The 25,050-nt window shown below is 43.4% G+C and overlaps 1 protein-coding gene across 5 annotated transcripts in view; it reads left to right on the plus strand.

Annotated features, from left to right (window-relative positions):
- Window positions 1-24,850, plus strand: part of LOC122395367 (terminal nucleotidyltransferase 5C) — a 151,216-nt gene extending 126,366 nt beyond the window's left edge. For 4 of the 5 annotated variants that reach the window (XM_043392877.1, XM_043392868.1, XM_043392904.1 and 1 more), the window contains one exon: window positions 22,351-24,850. In XM_043392877.1, the coding sequence (XP_043248812.1) occupies window positions 22,351-23,667 (1,317 nt within the window). In that variant the 3' untranslated portion in view covers window positions 23,668-24,850. Of the gene's footprint in view, window positions 1-18,636; window positions 18,845-22,350 lie in introns of those variants that run through there. The other variant, XM_043392885.1, reaches the window with a different exon arrangement.
- Window positions 24,851-25,050: the final 200 nt, after the last annotated feature.

Genomic DNA, 25,050 nt, shown 5'->3' on the forward strand with positions numbered 1-25,050 from the left:
GGCTGATTTTGGCACGGAGAACTGGTGCTCTCGCGTTTTTCGATCTGTGTTTTACTCTCGGCAAGTTTCTTGCACAAAAGCGAGCGAAAAGAAACCAGAATATACGTGCACAGTGTGATTGAGTCCGGAGGAACAAATAGTTCTTCGAATAAAGAGCGTATTATTACCTAATGAGAGTGTGCAGAAGTGAACGTGGCATACTTCAATTAACGAAAAATGTTTCGACCGCCTAATACGGGGCTTCGGTTCTTCATAAAAGAAATCCAAAAGAATTGCAACCCGGTGCTTGGCATCGCTGGAATCCCCTGATGGCGTGAAAGTAACTGTTCAGAGATTCCACGTCGTGGCGAATTCTTACTCGGATTGGACGAAAATTCTTTCGGAAAATCTCGAACCGGGGGAATTAATCTGAACTTTTCTCGTTGCAAAAGCTACGTAGAAGCCTTTCACTTATCAACGTTTCCTCGTGCTGTATTCTAGAATTAACAAAAATATTAAGAAATTTTTATAAAATTAATTAAAATTAATTTTTGAGAACTTTCACGAAGCTCTTTAAATAAATAAAAATTAAATAACGACGACCATTGGGAATTGGCAAGCTCAAATTTTTTTTTTTAAAGAGAACATGTGTTTCAGGCCAAGTTTTGTAAATTTCAAAGAGAAGTTGAAAGGGGAAAGAGAGATTTATTTGTGAATGGATGCAATATGAGTGTCACAAGTGGTTCGCTGAGAGTTTTCTAGATTCGGGTAGTTTGTGTGAGCGTCAAAGCTAGCGAATGACTGATAGATTTGTGTATGGATGCTTTGTGATCGACTGGAGAACTGGGTGTTCTCTCTCGAGAACAACGCGAAACGGGGTCCGACGGAAACGGACAGCGTGCCGTTAAAGCGGAATTATGACGGTAATAAACCGTTTACCGGTGCTTGGCTTCTCAGTCGGTGTTCCTGATTATCTTCGCCACGCTGTGCGGCCGACCAGTCCGCGTCGAGATTTCATTCCGTAGCATTTTAATTGAATATCGAGAACCGTGGAGCGCGCTTTGCATGATATATTCGCCGATCTTGTAACTCGTGCAGCGCGAGAACCGTCTCGGATAAAATGTTCTTTGTGAATAATGCGCTGGGTAAATCGAGAAACCGAGATCCTTGTAATCGGTTCGGAATTAATTAACCTCTCCCGGCGGATGCAAGACGCGTTTCGCTGATCTGTTTACATTTATATTAACGTCGATTATTTTCTATTCGATGCTCGGTGCATATACGTAACAAATTAATACAGTCTAGCGAGATTAATTAATTTTATTTATTGGGAGCACTAAATAGTTACTATTTAGATTAGGGGAGAATGTATATCTTATAAAGAGAACCATTTTGAACAAGGTTTAGTTGTAAAATAATTAGCAGTTGCCTTTAGTATAATTTAAAGTGGGCTTTATGTACTTCATGTACTTCCAATTTTTTGCATTATATGTATAGAAAGTTGTGTTTTGACAGATATTTTTTAAGAATCTGTTCAGAAAAATTTACAAACTACGTCGAAATTCGAAAACGAATTTTGTTTCAAGTCGATACCGCAGTTAATTCCGGAGAAAACAATTATTTACGAAAAAAATGGCATAGTAATTATGCAAACATCCTGTATACAAATATAGATTCATTTTCAATTAAATAAACAATTTATAGTTCAGTTTTATCGCACACTAGTCGTATAATCAATAGGAATTGCAGAAACTTCTTTTAGTATGTAGCGTCAAAGTAAATTGCAAAATAAACATAGAAGGCAGCAAAAATTATAGCAGCTGGTATAGTCATCTGATAGAGGATTAAATGCCCTTTAAAATGAGCGTTCGTACGAGTCGATAGCGTGATTAGTTCCGGAGATATAGCGATTTTAGTTTCAAGTCGATGCGGTGGCTAGTTACGGAGATATAAGGGTCCGAACGTTTGTTTACGTTTCATTCAGTCAATGAACTCGCGCGCGCGTAGATAGTAAACAGTGCGTAGTAAATTCTTGGAAATACTACGGAACTGGGTCACGCCAGTCACGTTCGTGGGGTAGGTCAGCACGACGCAGGAGCGAGAGAGAGGTCCGACGCGCTAGACGAAGACAGAGATAGTCGAATTAAAAAAATTACCCCTTTACATAAATTACGATATCTCGAAAACGAAAAGTCGGATCGACAAAAACCAAAAACCATTTCAAAGAGGAAGCTTTGCCGCCGCTAACAATGGCTTAATAATGAAGAAAATCCTAACAATTTCGAAACTACAAGTAATTAAAGTTTTAGTAATTTCAATACGCGTTGGTAGTCTACTTTAACACGGGAAGTCCCATAAGAGAATTTTTTTTAAATTACCTATTCACATAAATTGCGATATCTCGAAAACGGTAAGTCCGATCGGCAAAAACCAAAAACCACTTTAAAGGGGAGGCCTTGCCGCTTCCAACAGTGGATCAATTATTTATAAAACTTCAGTAGTTTCGGAACTATACGTATGTAAAGTTTAACTATTTTCTAAGACAGTGGAAACTAAAGATTCTCTCATTTCATCTTTGCTATACATATATTTCCTATTTACATCGCAAGTTAACCAGAATTTGACACTAAATTTTGTCGAATCTTTTACAAAAAAATAAATCGTAAATAATAAATAAATGTAAGTTCAGTATTAATCATCTACTTTTGATCGTTCCTCGATATCTCGGCAACTATCGATTTTATCGAAAATTTTCATAGGTGGAAAAAGTTTCCATGTTTCGTTTGCAACAATTTTTGTCCTATGCATTTTCGCTGTAAGAGTGGCCGCAAGCGGAGGATCGCGTATTTTGTGGGCAACCGTTGCGGGATCCATCAAAAAAGTTTCAATCGCTGTCACAGTTATTAAGTGCCGGCGTTTGGAAGTTCGAAACGACGCAACTTGGCTTTGGAAACTTTGTAGCATCTCCCCAGCGATCACGTCGATACTTTATTTTAATTACGATCGAGTCTCGATAATTCGTAATTAACGATCGCTCGTCACGCCCGGCTAGATTCCACCGCGCATGGAACAAGTGCTCCTTTAATTGGCGAAGAAACAAAAATTACCATATTCATTACCCGCCTGCGATGCTCTGTTTTACAAATTATGCTCGTTAATGTTTATCCCGGCAACCGTTCGTCCTGGCCGCCCACATGACCGGAAGAATGTATCAGCATATCGCGACACACTAATAATCCGCGTTTCTACGAAACCAGCAATGAATTTTTAATGAAAACCAAGGCCTCGATAATGCTAATACGTCGTTCGAAACTGTTTTCGAAACGTTCAAACTCTTGAATAGTCTTTGGTCATTCACAAAAATTAAAAATCCCCGAATATCTTGAAAACGACTCGAAAGTCTCGAAACGTCGAAAATGTAGAGCGATCTTGAGCATCGAAAAAAGAAGTCGTGCTCTAAAAATATCAAAATGTCCGGCTCGGGCGAGCCTCGAGGCTGAAATTCCTCATTGTACAGCAAAATCGGTTTCCCGTCTAATATTACTCGAAGCGGTTCGAAGCTTGCGTCACGTATTGGAAATGATTCAAAGTGTCTCGACCCCATCGTTACGGGATAAGTAGACGAAGTTCGCGTGCAGAGTCAAACACGCCTACTCGAAATTTGCAACTGCCAACGGGTTCTTCGCTATAATTCACCGCGGAAGCTCGTCGGAATGCTCGCTATAATTTTCGCGAGCGCCTGCCAAAATCTGAGTCACACGCTGACTATTAGCGGTCTGACGTCGCGAACGGTACCCGAGAAGGTGAATAGAGCCGAACACCCGGTTATCTAGACAGGGGAAGGGACGAGTTGTTGGCCAGACGCATCGGTACACTACCGTATCCAGTTCACAATGTTCTACAATGCTTCCTGATTGCATAAGAAAATTTAGACGATTGAATAATAAAATACCATATTTATTAGTAGACTGAAAATTTTAATTAATTTTCAATTGGATAATGAAAACGAGGATTTTAAATTAACTACAATGAAATAGTTTTAACGTATAAAAAAAATTATTTAATATAAATGATAATTTTTAAATCAAAATTTCAATTAATTTTTAATTATCCAATAAAAATTAATTATAACGATGATTTTAAATTAACTGCAATGAAATTATTATGAAGTAGTTTTAACGTATAAAAAAAAATTATTTAATAATATAAAAGATAATTTTGAGATCAGAATTTTAATTAATTTTTAATTATCCAATAAAAATTAATTATAACGATGATTTTAAATTAACTGCAATGAAATTATTATGGAATAATCTTAACGTATAAAAAAAAATTATTTAATAATATAAAAAAGATTAATCAGATGGGAGCTTTGTATAATAAAATTGCATATTTATTAGTAGACTGCAGATTAATCAAATGGAAGCTTTGTATAATAAAATTGCATATTTATTAGTAGACTGCAGATTAATCAAATGGGAACTTTGTATAATAAAATTGCATATTAATTAGTAGATTCTAGATTAATGAAATGGTAAAACATAATTTTACTTGAAATATTTCTTATATTTTTGCATATTAAGTGCATCCTGTAGCTTTGTTTAGAATTAAAATATCCCATGAATGCACAATCATCTGCAGTCTGTATAAAGCACAAAGGTGGATGATGAATTTTTACTTTTGTGGTCATGCAATGATACTTTTGGAGCATCGTTTCTTCGAATTTCCCCGACAAAGATGGCGAGACTATTAGGACGATCGCGTGTCTGAATAATCGACACTCCACCTTCCTCTGTAGTCCTCTTGGAGCCACCCTCGTCGTTCCTCTGTCGAACGAAACAGAGTCGTTACACGAATTGCGTCCACGTTGCGACAAACTCAGTCGACCGGAGTGCAGCTCGTCGAGTGCACTCGGCGATACATGGGACCACAAGGATGTATGCACTGTCGTTCATAAGTACTCGCGAAAGCGTGCTCTCAGCCATAGGAAGAACGCTGTACGCGCTACGGTGGTATCTCAATCCCAAATATTTGCCTATAATTCCTGTACTTTGAATTTAGGGGATACAGTAGATGCAACAATAATTTTTCAAACACAATTTTATCCAAATTTTCTTTTCTCTCGAATACTCTAAGTGTATTGAGATATTGTAAAAACAAATCTAGACAGATTTAATAGAAATTAAATGAACGAGAATTGAAAATGGAACAGTCTAAGGCGAAACTAGAATCGTTAGGTAATAGGAAGCTCCATTATTAGTCTAAAAAAGTTTCGTTGGACTTCTTGTATATGATTAAAAGTACCGAGGCAGGGGATACATTATTAAAAAATCATTCAAGGGAGTGAGCGACTTATCAACGTCAGAACTTGGACTTAAAGCGTTTGGTGGTTCGATCCTTCTGTTCCACTTCGCGATGTCGTGCCCTCGAGCCTATCTACACAAAACTTATTTGAAAAATAATAAGGTATATTTAAATACCATGTATAAAATATAATCCAAAATATTCCAAAATATTCCAAAGTATTTTACTTGTGGCGGCCAAGGCACCACATACGCCTTAGCCGTTCGAAGCCGCTACAATGTATGGTTGCACACGAGACGATGGTTGCACACGAGACGATGGTTGCACACGAGACGACCAGAGCCGCGTGAGCCGAAAAGCCGTTGTCGTCGTCTCTGACCGTCTTTTGTTTTTGAAGGCCTCTTGGTACGGTGGCGATGATCGTACCAGAGAGTCGAGCGTAACCCGCACCACGAGTCACGTCGTTGTACGACAGCAACTATACAATTGTGCGGAACGGAACAGAGCGGAGTCATTATCTTCCCGATCCCACATTGGTGACCCCGACGTGATCTCGCCGCGCAAGTAAAGTTTTTTTTAAGAAAATTTGGACATTTTTTGTATACGGACAATATTAGTTAGTGTAGAGAAATAAGTGTATAGTGTTAAGGACATAAGAAAAGGACACGGTCTGACAAATAGTAAGCGCGGTGTGTGTGTGCGGTGAAACTATTTTTTTTTGTGACTAAGACTGGTAAAATGACTGACCCTAACGTTAACGCAGGGACATCCGCGGGTGTGCCGTTGGCAGTTGATCGCGTCGCTGTACGGATACCCGAGTTTTGTCCGGGAGACCCGGAGATGTGGTTTTCAATGGTAGAGAGAAGTTTTGAGGTATCCAATGTAACGTCGGAGACCACGAAATTCGGGTACATTCTCGGCGCGTTAAGTGCGCGACACGCCGCGGAAGTAAGAGACATTATCATGAATCCTCCGGCCACGGATCCGTACACGACGCTCAAAAATGAGTTTATTCGCCGGCTTAGTGCTTCGCAGGAACAGAAAACGCGACGGTTATTGGAACACGAGGAAATCGGGGACAGAAAACCGTCCCAATTTCTTCGTCACCTGCGCGGATTGGCCGGTACGGCTTTTTCGGACGGTGTATTGCGGACGCTTTGGATGGGCCGGCTACCTGCTAATATGCAGGTGATTTTATCCACGCAGCGGGACACCCCGCTGGATAAGGTAGCAGAGTTGGCAGACGCTGTCGCGGATACGATGACACCGCGGGTACACGTCACGGAGGCCGCGATTACGAGCGTATCTGCATCCTGCCAAATACCCCCGCCGGGCCCGAGCATCGAGGCCATGTTAAACATTAAGATGTCACAATTGGCTCTTTCCTTGAGGCAGGAAATTTCTGCCATCCGTGAATCCTTGGTGGACCAGGGGCAATCTTCCCGTCGCAGGTGGACCCACCGAAATCATCCAAACTCGCGCTACCGCAGACGATCTCTATCGCGATCGCGAGAGCGGCCCGCGGGAGGACAAATGGACCATCAAGGGAAATGCTGGTACCATTGGCGGTTCGGTCCGGCCGCGCAGAGGTGCGTTGCACCGTGCAATTGGAACGCCACGGATCAGGGAAACGACCTGGGGAGTCGTTGATGGCGGCCAGCGACACAAATCCAGCATCACGCCGCCTCTTCATCTTAGACAACAGCTCGAAGACGGAATTTTTAGTGGATACCGGGGCCGATTTGTGCGTTTTTCCGCGCCGCCTGCTAGGCGGATTGCGAGAAAGATCGGAGTACCAGCTGGCGGCGGCGAATGGGAGTGTAATTAACACCTACGGGACAGTGTCGTTAAACCTGCACCTCGGCCTACGACGGGATTTCGTGTGGCGATTCGTGGTTGCGGATGTTACAAAACCCATAATCGGGGTAGACTTTCTCGATCACTTCGATCTTATGGTGGACATCCGCAATCGTCGCCTCGTCGATCGGACCACGTCGTTAACGGTCCGCGGAACACGAGCCGAGGATGAAACGCCGTCGGTGAAGACAGTAGCAGGGACTACCGTTTACCACCAGCTCCTGATGCAGATGCCGGAACTTACACGGCCTAGCGGCACCCCGATGAGGACTACGCACCAAACGGTGCATTACATCGAGACAACCCCTGGACCACCCGTTTCCAGCAAGCCGCGGCGGCTTGCACCGGACCGGCTCAGGGCTGCCCAGAAGGAGTTCGACGCGATGGTGAAGATGGGCATCGCTTGTCCTTCGAAGAGCGCGTGGTCAGCACCCCTTCATATGGTTCCGAAGAAGGGCGAAGAAGCTTGGAGGCCTTGCGGTGACTATAGAGCGTTAAACGCACGGACAATTCCCGACCGATACCCCGTGCGTCACATTGAGGATTTTGCGCAACAACTGAGTGGCAAAAAGGTATTTTCCACAATAGATCTCGTCCGAGCTTATAATCAGATTCCGGTTGCGTCGGAAGACGTCGGAAAAACGGCCATTACAACGCCGTTTGGGCTTTTTGAATTCCCGTACATGTCGTTCGGGTTACGAAATGCCGCGCAAACATTTCAGCGCTTTATCGACGAAATTTTACGCGGTTTCGATTTTTGTTACGCGTATATAGACGACATTTTGGTCGCCTCAGAATCCCAAGCCGATCACCTGCGCCATTTAGAATTATTATTTAAACGATTAAAAGATTATGGCATTGTTGTTAATCCGAATAAATGCACGTTCGGGCAGGAAGAAGTTAAATTTCTAGGCTATCGGGTAAATGAAAGCGGCACTCAACCTTTGCCCGGCAAGGTACAAGCCATAAAGTCATGTCCCCTTCCGAAAAACGCGAAGGATTTGAGGCAGTACTTGGGAATGCTTAATTTTTACCGCCGTTTTATCCCAGATGCCGCTCGCTTTCAAGCACCCTTGAACGACCTTCTAGCCGGCAATTTAAAGGGCAAGACCTCGATAGCCTGGACTTCGGAAGCGCGTCAGGCTTTCGAAAATACCAAAAATAGTTTAGCAAACGCAACCCTGCTTTCTCATCCTGCGGTCAACGCTCCATTGTCGGTTACCTGCGATGCTTCTGATTACACCGTAGGAGCTGTTTTACATCAGTACGTCGGCAACGAACGACAACCATTAGCATTCTTTTCTAAGAAATTAGGATCTGCCGAAAAGAAGTATTCAGCTTACGACCGGGAACTACTTTCTATCTATTTAGCAATAAAACATTTCAAACATATGCTCGAAGGCAGACATTTCACGATTTTTACAGACCATAAACCCATAACTTTCGCTTTCAAACAGAAATTAGATAAATGCTCTCCTCGACAATTCCGATACCTAGATTACATTGCGCAATTCTCTACAGATATTCAACATATTTCCGGTAAAGACAACGTCGTTGCCGATGCACTGTCCAGAGTGGAAACGGTTAACCACTCGATTAATTTCGAAGAATTGGCAAAATCGCAAGCCCAGGATGAGGAGTTGCAGCGGTTGTTGAATAGCGAATCTAGCCTGCAATTACGCAAAGTCTCGTTGCCTGGCACGTCTTCCGAAATTTTTTGCGATATTTCGACTAAGAATGTAAGACCTTATGTCACCCCTCCTTTCCGACGTGCAGTTTTTAATATGTTACATGTATTATCACATCCAGGTATTAACGCGACGATCAAGCTCATAACGCAACGTTATGTTTGGCCGTCGATTAAAAGAGATGTTCGCACGTGGACACGTTGCTGTATACCGTGCCAAAGATCAAAAATTTCCCGTCATGTGACTGCACCATTGGCTACATTTGTTAAACCTTCTGCGCGATTCGAACACATTCATTTAGACATAGTAATTTTACCGGTGTCCGAAGGTTTCAGGTATTGTCTGACCTGTGTAGACAGATATACGCGGTGGCCGGAAGCCTTCCCCATGGTCGATCAGGAGGCCCAAACCGTAGCTCGAACCTTTTATGACGGTTGGGTAGCGCGGTTTGGTGCTCCCGTACGGATTACCACCGATCAGGGTAGGCAGTTCGAATCCAAATTATTTTTTGCGCTGAACAATGTAATTGGATCCACACGCCTTCGCACAACGGCGTATCACCCAGCGGCCAATGGGATGGTAGAGCGTTTTCACCGACAGCTCAAGTCGGCTATAAGGTGCCACGGATCCGACAGGTGGACAGAAATACTTCCGACGGTTCTACTCGGTATTCGTTCCGCCTGGAAAGAAGACCTCGGCGCTACCTCAGCGGAATTAGTTTATGGCGAGCCATTAAGATTACCGGGAGAGTTCTTGTCTTCGCATTCAGCGGAAGGCACAGAAAATGCTTCCGATTTTACTAATAGACTACGCAACCATTTTTCTAAATTGAGTCCCTCTAATGCATCACGCCATTCCGTTAATCGTACATTCGTTTTCAAAGATCTTAGCAGTTCAACACATGTTTTCATCCGAACAGATTCAGCCAAAACTATTTTACAACCCGCTTATGAAGGTCCATACGCCGTAGTGCGCCGAGGCGAAAAAACATTTACAATAAACATTAGAGGTAAGGAAATAAATATATCAATTGAAAGGCTAAAGCCTGCTTATATGCTAGCAGAAAACAGACCGGATCCCGTGAGCATAGAAAATCAGCCGGTCACACAAACAAACGTACCTGACAATGCGCCGGTTATACAGCAACGTGTTACGCGTTCAGGTAGACGCGTACGTTTTCCCGAGCGATTTCAAATTACGCGGTAGTACTTAAGGCTTGCGCATTATTATAATAAGTATCATATACCATTTATTTTTTTCCATCACTTTTATGTACTTTCATGTATTTTTAGGTATTACGTATTATATATTAAACTCCATGTAAATTCCTTTTTTTTTCAACTCTGTTCAAATACTGTAATGTAAATCTTAGTTAGGATAACGTATTTTATATAATAGAGTAAATGGTAGTGGTAATGTAGTCGGTCAATTTTTCGTAATTGTGCCAATTACTGGCAGGGGGGTAGTGTGGCGGCCAAGGCACCACATACGCCTTAGCCGTTCGAAGCCGCTACAATGTATGGTTGCACACGAGACGATGGTTGCACACGAGACGATGGTTGCACACGAGACGACCAGAGCCGCGTGAGCCGAAAAGCCGTTGTCGTCGTCTCTGACCGTCTTTTGTTTTTGAAGGCCTCTTGGTACGGTGGCGATGATCGTACCAGAGAGTCGAGCGTAACCCGCACCACGAGTCACGTCGTTGTACGACAGCAACTATACAATTGTGCGGAACGGAACAGAGCGGAGTCATTATCTTCCCGATTCCACATACTAATAACTCAATTGCTACAAACGATATTAAAACTGGGATTTCAAGTAACGAGAAGCAAAACCCGTTTCCCTCGTTAAAATATTCACGAGCTGCGAACAAACGAGGCTTGATTGAATATTATCAAGCGCAAGTAGCATCCGACAAGCGGTAATTAATGGACAGCGTTGCTTCAAGTTCGAGTTTTACGCGAGTTTACTTTTACCCGCGCCTCTCTTTCCGCGTAGACATTTGGATAAATATTCGTCATCGACATATTGATTAATAAAATATTCTCGATTTCTGGATAAAACTTTTCCTCGACTCTCGCGTGCGTTGTATCAATCTTGCACGAGCTTGGATTGTTAGTTATCTAGACGCCTCAGCTTGTCTCCCGTGAAACGGGTATTACGCGGAATTAATCTTTCGCGTTTCTTTGTGTCGTCTGCCATTATTCCGGGAAACGCTATTTCAGTGCCCGCGCACTTGACTCCGCTCGTACAAATGACGTAAGGCGATTCAGAAAGAAGACCAAAGTGGTAACGAGTTTATTCTGGCGTTTCGAGGACGATCACGCGGATTAAATTGTCCAATATTCGCGAAACGCCTCGTGCTCGAATAAACTAGGTAAAATGTTAATTCCAAAGCCTCCCGGAAGTCGCTAGACTCTTAGAGACTCAATCGAGTGGTGGAATCGCTCGCAGAGTACTTAGAAGCGGTATTTAACGAACGATCGCGAACAGAAACGCGTCGACCAGGCTCGTGTACGCGTTTACGACTTCCGGGGCCCAAAGACGCCTCGAACGATCTAGAAACGTTTCTGTGAGCTTGCAATGCATGCATTGGAGTAAATGAAATAAACGATCTCTGGACAGGTAGTCGTAAGATTTTAATTGCAACAAATGCACGGTAGAAGACCTTCGTTCGATCGTTCGAAACGACTTTACGATCGTTAATGATACGCCTGTGCGTTCGTCCTCCGCAAGAAAGTTGCAACGATCTTGAATCGGCGCGTAATAAATAATGACACGTCGCGCGACACTGTAATCGTTCTATTATTCGGTGGATCGGGTGCGGCGAGCACGAAGTTTCTATATTTCCTGAGCGACGAACGCGTAACTTTCATTTCAGCGAAGAAGATTGAATCAAACGAGGATCGAGAGGTAGGTGAAACGCTAACGCGTGGCCGTAGAAAAGCGAAACATTACGATTTCACGTACACTGGTGAACCTGCATCTCACCGGGTCCGTTACCCCTCCCCTTGCGTCGCGGTTGCAATCATTCGTTGACCCGTGCAACCGGCTGCACTCGTCGACCAGCCGCGAACGTTTCCGGATGCGCGACGAGACTTCTCGGGTTTTCCGCATGCTTACCGTCGATCCGTACCGCGATTTCACTCGAGAATTAACCCCATTTATGCCTCGCGTTCCACGCAGGGTGCTCTGAAAGTTGTTACGTAAAAAAATGCTGCGGGGAGTGCTTTAACTTTGTCGAGTTCCGCGACTGTGTGTGACTGTCGAGCTGATTTTCATAATTTATCATTTTTTTCAAGGTACCTTTATTTTGTACAATTTAATTACAAGCGTTCAAACATTCGTCAGACTTCTACGTAGCGTTATTCGCATTTAAATATTCTTATATTAACGCTAAAACTACCGAGAATTATGGTGTATTTATTTATTCCAAAGAAATTAAAACGATAGATAGTTGAAGAAATCTTATAGGATCATATCCATCCCTGGGAAAAATTTGAATGGGAGATTTTAGAGGCCAAAATAAGACGAAAATCAAGAATAATAATTTGTCGATGGAGGCTCTGTTAAAAAGTTATTAACGTTTCAAGTTTCGCCCGTACTGAATTTTTTTCTAGAAACTGGGTAGGATTTCGGGGGTAGGTCTCATGACCAAAAATGATTGTAATTGACCCCTGCAACCGAAAATAATTTTTCCAAAACGATTAGAAATTTTTTTTCCGTCGAAAAATTTCACACTTTCTCGAATTTTTTTCTCGAAAGTGGGTTAGATTTCAGGGGTATGTCTAATGACCAAAAATGATTGTAATTGACCCCCATAACCGAAAATAATTTTTCCAGAACGATTTGAAATTTTTTAATTTCGCAACAAATTTCACACCTTTTCAAATTTTTTTCTCGAAAATGGCTAGGAATTCCGCAGTGTGTCTAATGACCAAAAATGAGTATAATTGGCCCCTGCAACTGAAAATAATTTTTCCAAAACGATTTGAAACTTTTTTTCCGTCGAAAATATTTCACACCTTCTCGAATTTTTTTCTCTAAAATGGCTAGGAATTCCGGAATATGTCTAATGACCAAAAATGATTTTAATTAACCCCCGCAAACGAAAATAATTTTTCTAGAACGATTTGAAATTTTTAAATTTTGTGGTAAAATTTCACACCTTCTCGAATTTTTTTCTCGAAAGTGGGTTGGATTTTTGCGGTATGTCTAATGACCAAAAATGCTTGTAATTGACCCCTGTAAGTAAATATAATTTTTTTAATATGATTTGAAATTGTTTAATTTCGTCCAAAGATTTCAGCCAGTCGCCATGCAACCCCCTAACCTTCGACGCTTACACAATTCCTGGAACAGTATTTTCTATCATAATCGATTGACAGGCGATTATCTGCTCCCCGATAGTATTTCTCCCACGTTGACTAATAGAGAAGAAGATAGCCTGGATACCTCCTTGGTGGAATAGCTAAAAATACCCATACAGCGTGCGAGTTACAGTATTGTCTCTCTATAGCCGCGCGTTTTCGGATTCTCTATAGACGCGAAGCTATCCCCACTACTTCGTTTGTAATCACCGCGCCGCGACATCGGGTATCGAATATCAAAGAGAAAGCCGAAGAAAAGTCGACGAGCCCCATCCCCCTTGAACGCTCGAGCGTGAAATCAAAGAAAGCCGAATAGACTACTCGTCTCTCAAGTTGCGTGCGCCCGGTCCCGACATGCGCGGCTATAGAGAGACAATACTGTACTTACAAAGTATATTGCATAGGGTGTCTCGCGATGTTCCAGCCAAACTGTGCCAGTAGAGACCAGGCAAAAATGTGCAAAGTGTCCAAAATATCCAAATATTAATATTTCCATCGATCAGAACAGTCGCCAAAATACGTGCAAATTAGGGATTGTCGACATCTCTAGAGTCAAGATTCTCGAATTCGTATTTTGTCGCAACCTGTTCGTCTTCCCTTCGATCTCTCCTAAGTTCACCACGTAACCTACTTTTAGTAAAAATTCGTGCAACGTTGTCGACGCGAGAAATTTGAAAAATGGCGGTACCGTCGACACGCTATCGAGAGGTTAAAGAATGCAGCAATTACGCGACGTCGCATTTCGCGTTCGCCGTGTTACGTAACCGGGAAGAGTTAACAGGCTTGGAACGAACGTGTTGCCAGAGTTCGAGTTAATTGTTAATGCAGCGTGACGCACGTCGACGTAAACAAGAAGCGATTACCTGATCGTCGCGCACCTGTCGAAAAGCTACGGTTCCGTTTCCTGGACGTTCGATCGTACCCAGTTTCCGTTACGTTCACGGAAGGCGAGCTTTTCCATGAATATCGACGACGCGAGATTTCCTCTAGAATCTCGACGACTACGTTTCGAGACACGTTGCAGCGAACATCTGCATTCGACGCGCGTTTCGAACGAACGCTTTTTCCATCGTCCAGGCCGATCGACTGCGTTCGTTTCGATATTTCTCGTTCACCGAGCGAAATCGTCGGCTTACGAGACTCCGTCGGTGCTTACGATACGTCGATGAGTCTCGTTAATGCGATAAATCTCGTACTACCGTTCCTGGGTATCGATCGAACCGTGAAGATAGAATCCGAATCAGTTTTAAAGGGGCCTCTCGATAGACAATTATTACATCGACTATGTAATAGGAATGATAGGTAACGACAAGGAAGAACAGTCAAGATGTTAAGTGGAATATAAATTATAATTTTAACAAACTCAAACTGCATCGATCTTGGTGCAACGAGAAGTGAAATGTAAACAAAGTATTCGTAGGCCATACCATTGCATTTAAATCACAATTTATTTTTTTATGTTGGAAAATGTAGGTGATGGATGGCTTCAGAGAGTCTCGCAAGATTGCAGAGGATTAATAGCAGCAAAAAAAAATTGTTTATTTTAACTCGTGAGAAACAGCCGTCGCAAACGTTGCATGCTTTATTAATACGTTGACTGACAAGTTGATTTTCATAATTTATCATTTTTTCTTGGTACCTTAATTACAAGTGTTTGTCGAGGCTATGCTTTCAAACACTCGTCAGACTTCTGCGTAGCGTTATTCACATTTAAATAGCGTGTCTTAAATTGTTTTTATATCAACACTGGAACTACCGACACTTAGAGTATATTCACTTATATCAAAAAAATAAAACCGATAGGTACTTGAAAAAACGCATAATGCAATGGAAATGAATGTATATTCATTTTCTTATTAAAAAAACTACAGTAAATTGTTTACAATCTTTGTTAGGAATTGCGAATGGATCATTTTGGCCACTTTGGTAGTTTTAGTATGGATCATTTTGATCACTTTGGTAGATCTAGTATGGATCATTTTGATTAATTTGGTAGTTCTAGTATAGATCATTTTGATTAATTTGGTAGTTCTAGTATGGATCATTTGGATGACTTTGGTAGTTTTAATATGGATCATTTTGATGACTTTGGTAGTTCTAATATGGATCATTTTGGCCACTTTGGTAGATCTAATATGGATCATTTTGGCCACTTTGGTAGTTCTAGTATGGATCATTTTGGCCACTTTGGTAGATCTAGTATAGATCATTTTGATGACTTTGGTAGTTTTAATATGGATCATTTTGATGACTTTGGTAGTTTTAATATGGATCATTTTGATGACTTTGATAGTTTTAATATGGATCATTTTGATGACTTTGGTAGTTCTGGTATGGATCATTTTGGCCACTTTGATAGATCTAGTATGGATCATTTTGGCCATTTTGGTAGTTCCAGTATGGATCATTTTGATCACTTTGGTAATTCTAGTATGAATCATTTTGGCCACTTTGGTAGATCTAGTATGGATCATTTTGGCCACTTTGGTAGTTCTAATATGGATCATTTTGATGACTTTGGTAGTTCTGGTATGGATCATTTTGGCCACTTTGATAGATCTAATATGGATCATTTTGGCCATTTTGGTAGTTCCAGTATGGATCATTTTGGTCATTTTGGTAGTTCCAGTATGGATCATTTTGACCACTTTGGTATCTCCAGTATTAATAACAAAGGAATTTAACTTAATTTTTGATCTTGAGATCCATTCAGGTAGACAGAGATCGAGAGTTTTATCCTGTCGTATAAAATTTCTTTTCCCATATTTGGGAAACACGAGCTCGATCGTCTCTGACTCCACGGAGCAATCTATCAAAAATTGTTCCCAAAAAAAATATGCCCAAAATAGTTCGAAACACGCGTTTCACCGTACACAGGAATGCCATCGCGCGAGTAAACGTCGTCCATCGTTTGTCCGCGTTTTCGCGACAAAACTCTCCCTTGCGTCGCGACGAGGAGCGTCCCCCCGCCCTACCTCCGCCCTCACCCCGTATCGGGACATATTTTCGTCACTGGGCGAAATTACACGTCCGCGAGGAGCGTAAAAATAAAATCGTAGCCCCGCGTTGACGTGGGTTGACGACTGAGTATCGGGGGGGTAGGCGAGATCGATAATACTTGTCGACCCTTCTCGTTGGTCCAGCCTCTGTTCCACCGACGCCCACGCGCCGCGTCGGTGGAAACACGACGCCCCGGCGCACCGAGACGAGAATCATCTACGTGGATGTACAGTGGATGGAACGGATGTGGCTGAACTCCTAGGGAGACACTTAATTCTATTTGCCAGCGACGAAAGCGACTCTGCTCCGAGGCGACGGGGATCAGCTGGTGTTTCTGAAATTTTCTGCCGACCTTTTCACTTCCTTCTGTATTTTCTTTCCATCTGTACGAAGTTTCACTTGTTGGGTAACATTTACGAAGAGTAAACTCGAAGCTTACTCGGATACTTGCAATCGTATTACGAGAAATTAATTCGATCGGTTTTAATTCACGAGGAAAAGTGGTATTGAGTCTGGATAGATCTTGAAAGCTCTGTATGTATATTGATGATTTGATGTTGTCGAGGAGTTCAGAGATGACTGGACACTTAACAATCGATCTTATGACAAAAATGTGATGTATGAGGGTGTAATATTGCATTAGACCTTCGTGTTGCAAGTAAATAGATTTATAAAAAAGAGAGATGGAAGATCGAGTGGTGCAAAAGTTGCCAAAATACTTGGATCTTTGCAATCAGCTGAAAAGTAATTTACGAGAAATTAATCTGATCAAATAGAAATTTAACTGACATAACAAACATAATTTAATTTGATAAACAGCTTTAAACCAAAAAATTAGAAGACTGAGCCGTGCAAAAGTTGCCAAAATACTTGGATCTTTGCAATCAGCTGAAGAGTAACTTACGAGAAATTTATTTAATCGGTTTTAACTTACGAAGAGAAGTAGAATAGAGTCTACTTTGTTATCTTGATAACTCTGATCTAAGATAAAGGTATATTGACAAATTGATGTGGTCGAGGAGCTCAGAAATGACAAGACAGTTAAAAATTGATCTTATAACAAAAATGCAAAGTATGGGAATGTAATGTTGCATTATGCGTCGATGTTGCAAGTAAATAGTTTAATAAGAAAAAAGGACGGAAGATGGGGTCGTGTAAAAGTTGCCAAATACTGCGTTGCAACAAAATGACGCCTATGTTTGATCAACGGAGAGCTCGAGAGAGGCGCTGCTCCAGATCCGTCCTCTCTCCCCGCATCTCGAACCACGTCGACTGCTCCAGTAGTTGCTATGACGTCAGACCGAGGAACGCGTGGGCGTCTCTGAATGAACACGCCAGCCGGGATAAGGTTATACGCGAGCGTATGGTCGATGGAACGAATACAGTGAACTCGCAAATTGAAAGAGGCGTGTGAAGGGTGCGCGTTTGGGCGTAGGAAGATAAAGAAGCCAAGGTCCCCGCTGGGCTACCATCTCAAACTGTTCCGCCAGCCGACCCACGCCGACCAATTCTATTCCTTTCGACCATATTGTGGTAGCGAATTTCTGAAAATAACAAAAATCGAGAGTCAATTCCCACGTCACCCTTAGGGGTTGGACGCAGTTGTGACATTTGTGGGGACGAGAATATTAGTTTGCATATTCCGTCTGTTCGTTGCGTTTGTTGGTTCTTGAATCAGTGACGAACACTTCGAGTTTCATGTAAATCGAAATCATATTTCTTGGAAGTAGATATTATCGTCTATGATCGAATCAAATCGGATCGTACTGGTTCCGTGTTCTTCGTGTTTGCTCCAAATTCACTACATGTATCGCTATATATTATATAGTATTATTCTTTCTATTTTAGCCTGCTGAAGTTAAAAACTAGAAAAAAATCGATATTTCAACTTCCAAATGCTACCATTCTTTTTCTGTCTGTGATTCTGCAATTTCAACAATTTCTGTCCCGCTGAATAATATTTTTAGATCAATTTTCCAGACTAAATTATTAACCCTTTCGTTTGCATTATGTGTACAGCCAATACATCTTTCGAGTCTTCATTAATGGGTAAACTTACTTTAAAAACATCCGCCTCTTGACTAACTCCCGCGCTCATTTTCATCCCCCCAAAATCCTTGTTTCTCGCCACAACGTCACGAAACTTTGTCATTTAATTATAATTTAAAAAAAAATTTAAAAAAAATCGATTTTCAGACTGGTCCCCATTTCGTTGCTGATCGTACGCGTCGGTTTGATACGGGTGACGTCGCGTAATCGGATTTACAACCCGCTAAATTCGTCCCGGTATCGCGTCGTCGATAGTATTGGTGGGCTTTGTGCTGCCCTCCTGGAGCACTCGCGACGCTGATGGTGCTGTCGCCACCGCCGCCGCCGCCGCCGCCAGGCTGCTTTATACGCCTTTCACTCCGCTGGTCTCAGTTCGCTGCTGCCTCCCGCGAGCCGCGGATCTATCGGTCGGAGCTCGAGCACGCTCACGCACATACTCGACGCAAATACCTCGCGAACGGTTTCGCGATCGTTTCGATATCGTTCCGTGTGTCTTTGCTTTAGTGAATACCAGCGATTCTGGATCCCGCGTCTACGTTGGAGCACCGTGAATCGAGTCTGGGCCACTCGACGACTCCCGTCGAGTGCTTCTTCATGGTAAGCCTGCACAGAGAACGAAAGAGGGACTCGTCGATGCCACGGGATTGATTTCCACGCGCGCTGGACGCGTGCTCCACAGGTGGTGCGACTTACGTTCTCGTTCCCCTCGATCTGTCGCGATCACAGTGCTCCGTGGATCAGTGAAAGTTACGTGATTCCGTCCAGGTGGATCTCGTCGGTTCCGCGTCGTGAAATTGGAACAGTGGTTGCGTTTCGCGACGCATCTCGAACGATCAGTGTTCAATTTCATCTGTTTAAGAATTGCAACTTGGCCACTTATAGCTCTGTCCTTGATATTACATGGTAGCTGTAAATATCATCCCTGAACGAAATCTTTTTTGCTCGTAAATTTAGCTCCCTTGACCCCGTGTCACTGTCATTCGATTTGAATTTACGATTATTTTCTGCCCATTAGCGTTCGACTATTCTTTGGTAATAGGAGCACGGAGAGCAAATACAGAGCTCGAGGAAATAATTTCGAGAAGCGTCAGCTTTTATCGGTATCTCAAACAAAAGATTTCGTTTTTGTCTTCGACCTTTGTTCCCGGCCTTCGTCGGAACGTGGCTAAAACCTAATCAAAGGAACGGCACGCAATTTCTGCTGGCGATGCAAACAAGAGTGGATGAAAACTGATCCCTGTTGCTACACGGGGGCTAATAAAGATTACAGTTAATCGTCAGGTTACGCGAATGATGTAACTTTTTCCCCCAAAATTTCTCGATCGTCGAGTTTCGTGGATCGGCGACTTTTACTCCGATTTTCATCGCGCCAGCTGAGAGAACAGAAACTTAGCGACGCGTGGACGCAATGTGTGACGCAATGCGCCGTAATCGACGCGGCTGTTAGCTAATGAAGTTACCACGATCAGGTGTTGTCGTTCCCAAGTGCACGGTGAGAACTCGCGGGGAAAGAGTGATCGAGGTTTCGTTGTTGTTTCGAGAATTTCACTCCCACGTCGCGGTCAAATTCCTATCCAGCCAGAAATTCACCACAAATAATCGCGCGTTCGATCAAATAAAAATAAAAATTCGAGTTACCAAACGAGAGGTTCTCTGAAATAAAAATTTAACGATCGAACAGACTGTGCTAGGTCAGTCCTACTCTTGAAACATTTATACCCGTTCTTTGCAAGTAACGAATAATTACGCGTTAGTCTTATTTGCATGGACGATTATACATATTGCGCTGGCTCGGATGGCGATCGAAAAAGTTCGCGTTATCGGATCACGAAGCGACGATAATTCGAGCATTATCGCGCTCGCGGTGAACTCTAACCTGCGTCCCGTGCACGTTTCTATGACTCATGTTGTTTTTCCACGCCGTTTTTCCGCGTCAATTCAGGTCTCTGTTAAAAAATTGAATCGTCGTGGAGTCGGTACTCCCCCGCGTACGCGACGATAATGATCCAATTTCGAACGCAATCGGTCGCTGGAATAACGACCACTAACGAGGGGCGTTATCGAACTGTCCGCCATCGATATTCTTCTACTTGAGACACGTGTTTTGTTAACACTTTTCACTGCCATATGTGGGATTTACCATTATGATAGTAGAAAAATTAATTCTCAAATTAACACATTGAGGAAAACAAATGTGAATTTTAACAGTGTCAATAAGTCCTGAAACAAATTTTAGATTAAATAGCTTACAATGGTTTGAAATAAGAATTTAATTTTGCAGAATATTATACGGCTTTGATCTGGCAGTGAACATGTTAATTAAATCTAAGAGATACTTGCTGCTGTTTCTTATTCCAACAACGAAACGAAAATTTATTTTAGAAGAAACGTAGATCACAAAAGAATCGATCGAATACTGAATTTTAAGAATCTTTCCCACCAATTGCACGTGACTTTTAAAGTCGTTCTTCCGTCAACGTGATTTAAGCCAAGAGTATTTAAAGAAATCATAGCGAATATGAAAATTGGATGCAAGCCAATTTCGACAACGAAAGTTAATACACTGTGTTAAAAGAACGTAATATAAACAGAAATATAATAATCATGAGTCACGATGATTATGTCAGGCAATTTATTTAGAACGTGTTCCCGAATCTTTGATTTTAGCTCGCAGTCGGTAACATTTAATAGGAAATGGTATGTTTAGAGACATATTTACGAATAGATAATACAACAATTATACGTAATACAATAAATTAAAATAATATAGATCGTCGATGCCCGTCGTAGACTCAGTAATCAGTTCTATCGAATCAAAGAAGTTTCTCTGCAGCGCACAGTTGTTTCCTGTTATCGAAGTCTTTTTTTCCCCCCGACGTGGCCAGTAATCGTTGACAATTCAACGAGCGCGTTCTTAACGAGGCATTCAGCAACGTCTAGCTTCAACGTTTGCCAACGTTGGCGCGATTCTCGCTTCCTCGAAGACACACGAAACTTCGAGCGATTCGTTCGCGTCGAGAGATTCCAGAAATTAGCAAAATTTTATTCAAACAAGAGCGCAATAATCCATCCACCAGACGTTTTATTCGATCCATTTATTTCCTTTTATCCGTTCCGTGATTCGAATGGAAATTTTTTATTTGCTCCGTAGTTGATAAAAATGTTGCCCCTTCGTAGGAGAGTCCATTTAACAAGAGAACTCGAAAGAGGTCCGTGTGGACTGGCGAACGTGCATACTACCCGGACGTAACCTCGTGGCATTTCGAAATGTGCGCTCGTACAACTCGACACACATACACGCGTCGTTTAAGGGCGCGTTTCGCCGCGACGGATAGCGATTGTGCTCGAGAATCCCGTCCCAAGAATTCTCGAGGCTTTTTTTAACAAATTTCCATTCATAAGCAAGCGAGATCCCCCGTCTAGATAAAGGAACGAGAAAAGAGCGAAAGATCTGAACAACAGAGTCTGAAGACGAGTATTTCCAATTTATTAATCTATGCACAGTATATTGATCGTAAACAAGTTTCGACTACAAACTCCTCTATTTATTAAAGAACAAATTTTTAAATCTATAATAATAAATTATAAAATAACGAACACGTACAATAAATTTGAGAAGCGTTATAGAACTGTTGGTGAGATACAACAACTTACGTAACTTAATTTCTTGCACTGAAACGCCTCCTTTGTTCCGTACTTCGTCACATCTCGTTTCGTTCGTTATAACGCTTTTTCTTGTTCGTGGAATGAAGAAGATTAAACGAAACACGGCTTGGTAAATCAATCTCGCTTTTCGATGCAAGTTGCGATCGAAAAAGGTCAATTGTTTCGTTCGATAAAAATTGCAATCTGAAATATAAAATTGAATCGTATTTCGCGTTGAATATATTACATAAAACTATCGGAATAACTGCTCGAATATATGCAACTCTGTTTCCAATTTAAAAAAAAAACATCAAGACGAGAATTTACAAGAGTTCAACTCCATTTTATATACAGCAAAGAGGAATAGCTTCTGAATGCTGAAATTTCGTTTGCAACCTAAATGTTTGACCTGAGAAACGAAGCAGTTACTGACGCGTTTTGTTCGATTTGTGTTGCAGTGTGGCTCCCTGGAGATCGGCGAGGAACGCCAGCGTCGGGTCGCAATGATGGAGTCCCTGTGCCAGGTGAACGGCACCAAGACCAATGGCGGGAACGAGAACAGCAACAGCAACGCGAACAACAACCCGGACTGTCCAGATCCCCAGCAGAGGTTGGCGGTGCTCAGCTTCGAGCAGGTTCGTCGGTTGAACGACGTGATGAACGAGATGGTGTGCATCCACGGTAGAGGCAACTTTCCCACTCTGGAGGTCCGACTTAGGGACCTGGTGACCGTGGTGCGCAGCAAACTGGAGTCGGACCCGAGCAACGGCGGGGCTGGGATGAGGGTACGTGACATACGGTTGAACGGGGGCGCCGCGTCTCACGTTCTGGCGACGGAATCGCAGCCGTACAACGACCTGGACCTGATATTCGCGGTGGAGCTGTCCAGCGGGCGTAACTACGACAAGGTGAAGGCCGCGGTGCTTGGCTCGCTGTTCGACCTGCTGCCCGAAGGCGTGAGTCGCAAGCGTATCACCACGTGCAGCTTGAAGGAGGCGTACGTCAGCAAGATGGTGAAAGTGAACAACGACGGCGACAGGTGGTCCCTGATCTCCCTGGGCAATTCACGGGGTCACAGGAACGTCGAGCTGAAGTTCGTCGACTCGATGAGGCGGCAGTTCGAGTTCTCGGTAGACTCGTTTCAAATAGTACTCGACTCCCTATTGCTGTTCTACGAGTGCAGCAAGCTGCCGATCGGCGAGAACTTTTACCCGACGGTGGTGGGCGAGTCCGTCTACGGTGACTTCCAGGAGGCACTCTACCACTTACACAAGAAACTGATCTCGACGAGGCATCCGGAGGAGATACGCGGCGGCGGTCTCCTAAAGTACTGCAACCTGCTCGTGAAGATGTACAAACCCTCCCAGCCCGACTACATAAAGACCCTCGAGCGATATATGTGCTCGAGATTCTTCATCGACTTCCCGGACATCAGCCAGCAACGCGCCAAGCTGGAGAACTACCTGTGGAATCATTTCGTGGGACCGGAAGAGGAGGCCCTCAAGTACCCATACCTGATACTGCTCCACAACGTGGTGGAGGAGTCGACCGTGTGCCTGATGGGACACGAGAGACGACAGACCCTGGTGCTGATCGACAGCCTCGCGTACCAGGTACTCTGCCAGGAGCAGCAGCAACGGCTGACCAGCCATCAACAGGCGCCACCCGGTCCGCCGGCCACCTACGTTTACGCGAACGGCTATTACTACGCTCCCGTGATACCCACCGCGTGCTACACGTGCACCTGCAACTCGTGGATGGCGTGCTCGTCGTGATGCGACCCCGACGCCAACGCCATCACCACCGCTACGACCACGGTCACCGACGTCCGCGGCACGATCGACGCCAGGCGTCCACGACACGCTCGACACCGTCGTCCCTGCGTCCTCGAGGTACTCGGGGACGAAACGTCGACCTTGAGCGACTCGATCCTCAGTTGACGCTGGAGCGTGACGCGGACGGACGAAGAGGAGCTAGCTTGAGCACGGTATTCTCCGTATTCGTCGTCGTTGGGGGTCGTCGGTGACAGTGACCAGGGTCGAAGGAAGACTGATGACATACCGGGGGGAAAAGACGACGGGTGCGTCTCTTCTTTTTCCCCCGGACACGCGGTGGACGCGCTCAGTTGTCGCGGGAGGACCAAACGCGACGGTAGCTTTGTACTACGGTCGTAGGGGATCAACTGAGAGACTACAAGACTCCAAGCGAAACGAATACAAAGTAACAATTGTGTTGTGTGCCTAACATTCGAGCGAGAGACAGAAAGGGAATGCATATATATTATATATACACACATATATATATATATACACACACTTACACGCGCGAATAAATGAGGGGATCGTCCGATGAGACTCCGATGGTCGATGGACGCTCTTCAGGACGCGCGTAGTTTCACGGTGAGAGACTGTGCGCGCGCGTGTTGGTCATTCCCAACGAGAGGGACGGATTTCGAGATCCCGCGGTCGAAGAGGAACGCGGAGGAAACACGGGGGATGGAGATCACGGGCGACTTGGACGGAGCGCGCACTCGCGAGAGAATCACGACTGAAAATTCACGGAAGCGTCTCGCCGGGCGCTCCGGTCGTCCCCCTTTGAACCTTCATTTCTTATTTTTTTTTTCCAGAAACAGAAAACCAGAGAAAACGTAAAAAAAAAATAAAGATATAATAATAAATAAAAAACACATGTTTCGAGTAACGCGTGCCGAGAACAGACGAAGGTAGTGGTAATAACGGATCACAGACGGACAAAAAAATGAAAAAGTAACCGGGCGTGGCGTTTGCAAACAAAAAATATTATAAATATATAAATATATATTTAAATATATAAATACATGTATAAAAATCTATGTATAAATATTAATGTGTGGCTGTGAACACATTTCATTTAGATACTATGTAACGTGATAAGATTGAAATCGAGGACGAGCGGCGCGCGATCGGTGCGACACGGAGTACGAGCTTACTGTAGAGGAAGGTGGAGGAGGGGGGGCGTGGGAGGGGAGACCGTTTTCCCATTCGTTTCTTTCTTTCGATTACCGCGCGGGAACCGCGCGCACACACACGCAACGGGCGAACAAACGTAAACGCGCCACGTACACGCGCGCACATTCGGAGCGGAAGAGGCGACCGATCGCGTCTCGGATAAGCGTGCAT

Source organism: Colletes gigas, unplaced genomic scaffold (genome assembly GCF_013123115.1).
Source record: "Colletes gigas isolate AHSC1104 unplaced genomic scaffold, ASM1312311v1 Colletes_gigas_Sc00001, whole genome shotgun sequence".
Lineage (NCBI taxonomy): Eukaryota > Metazoa > Arthropoda > Insecta > Hymenoptera > Colletidae > Colletes > Colletes gigas.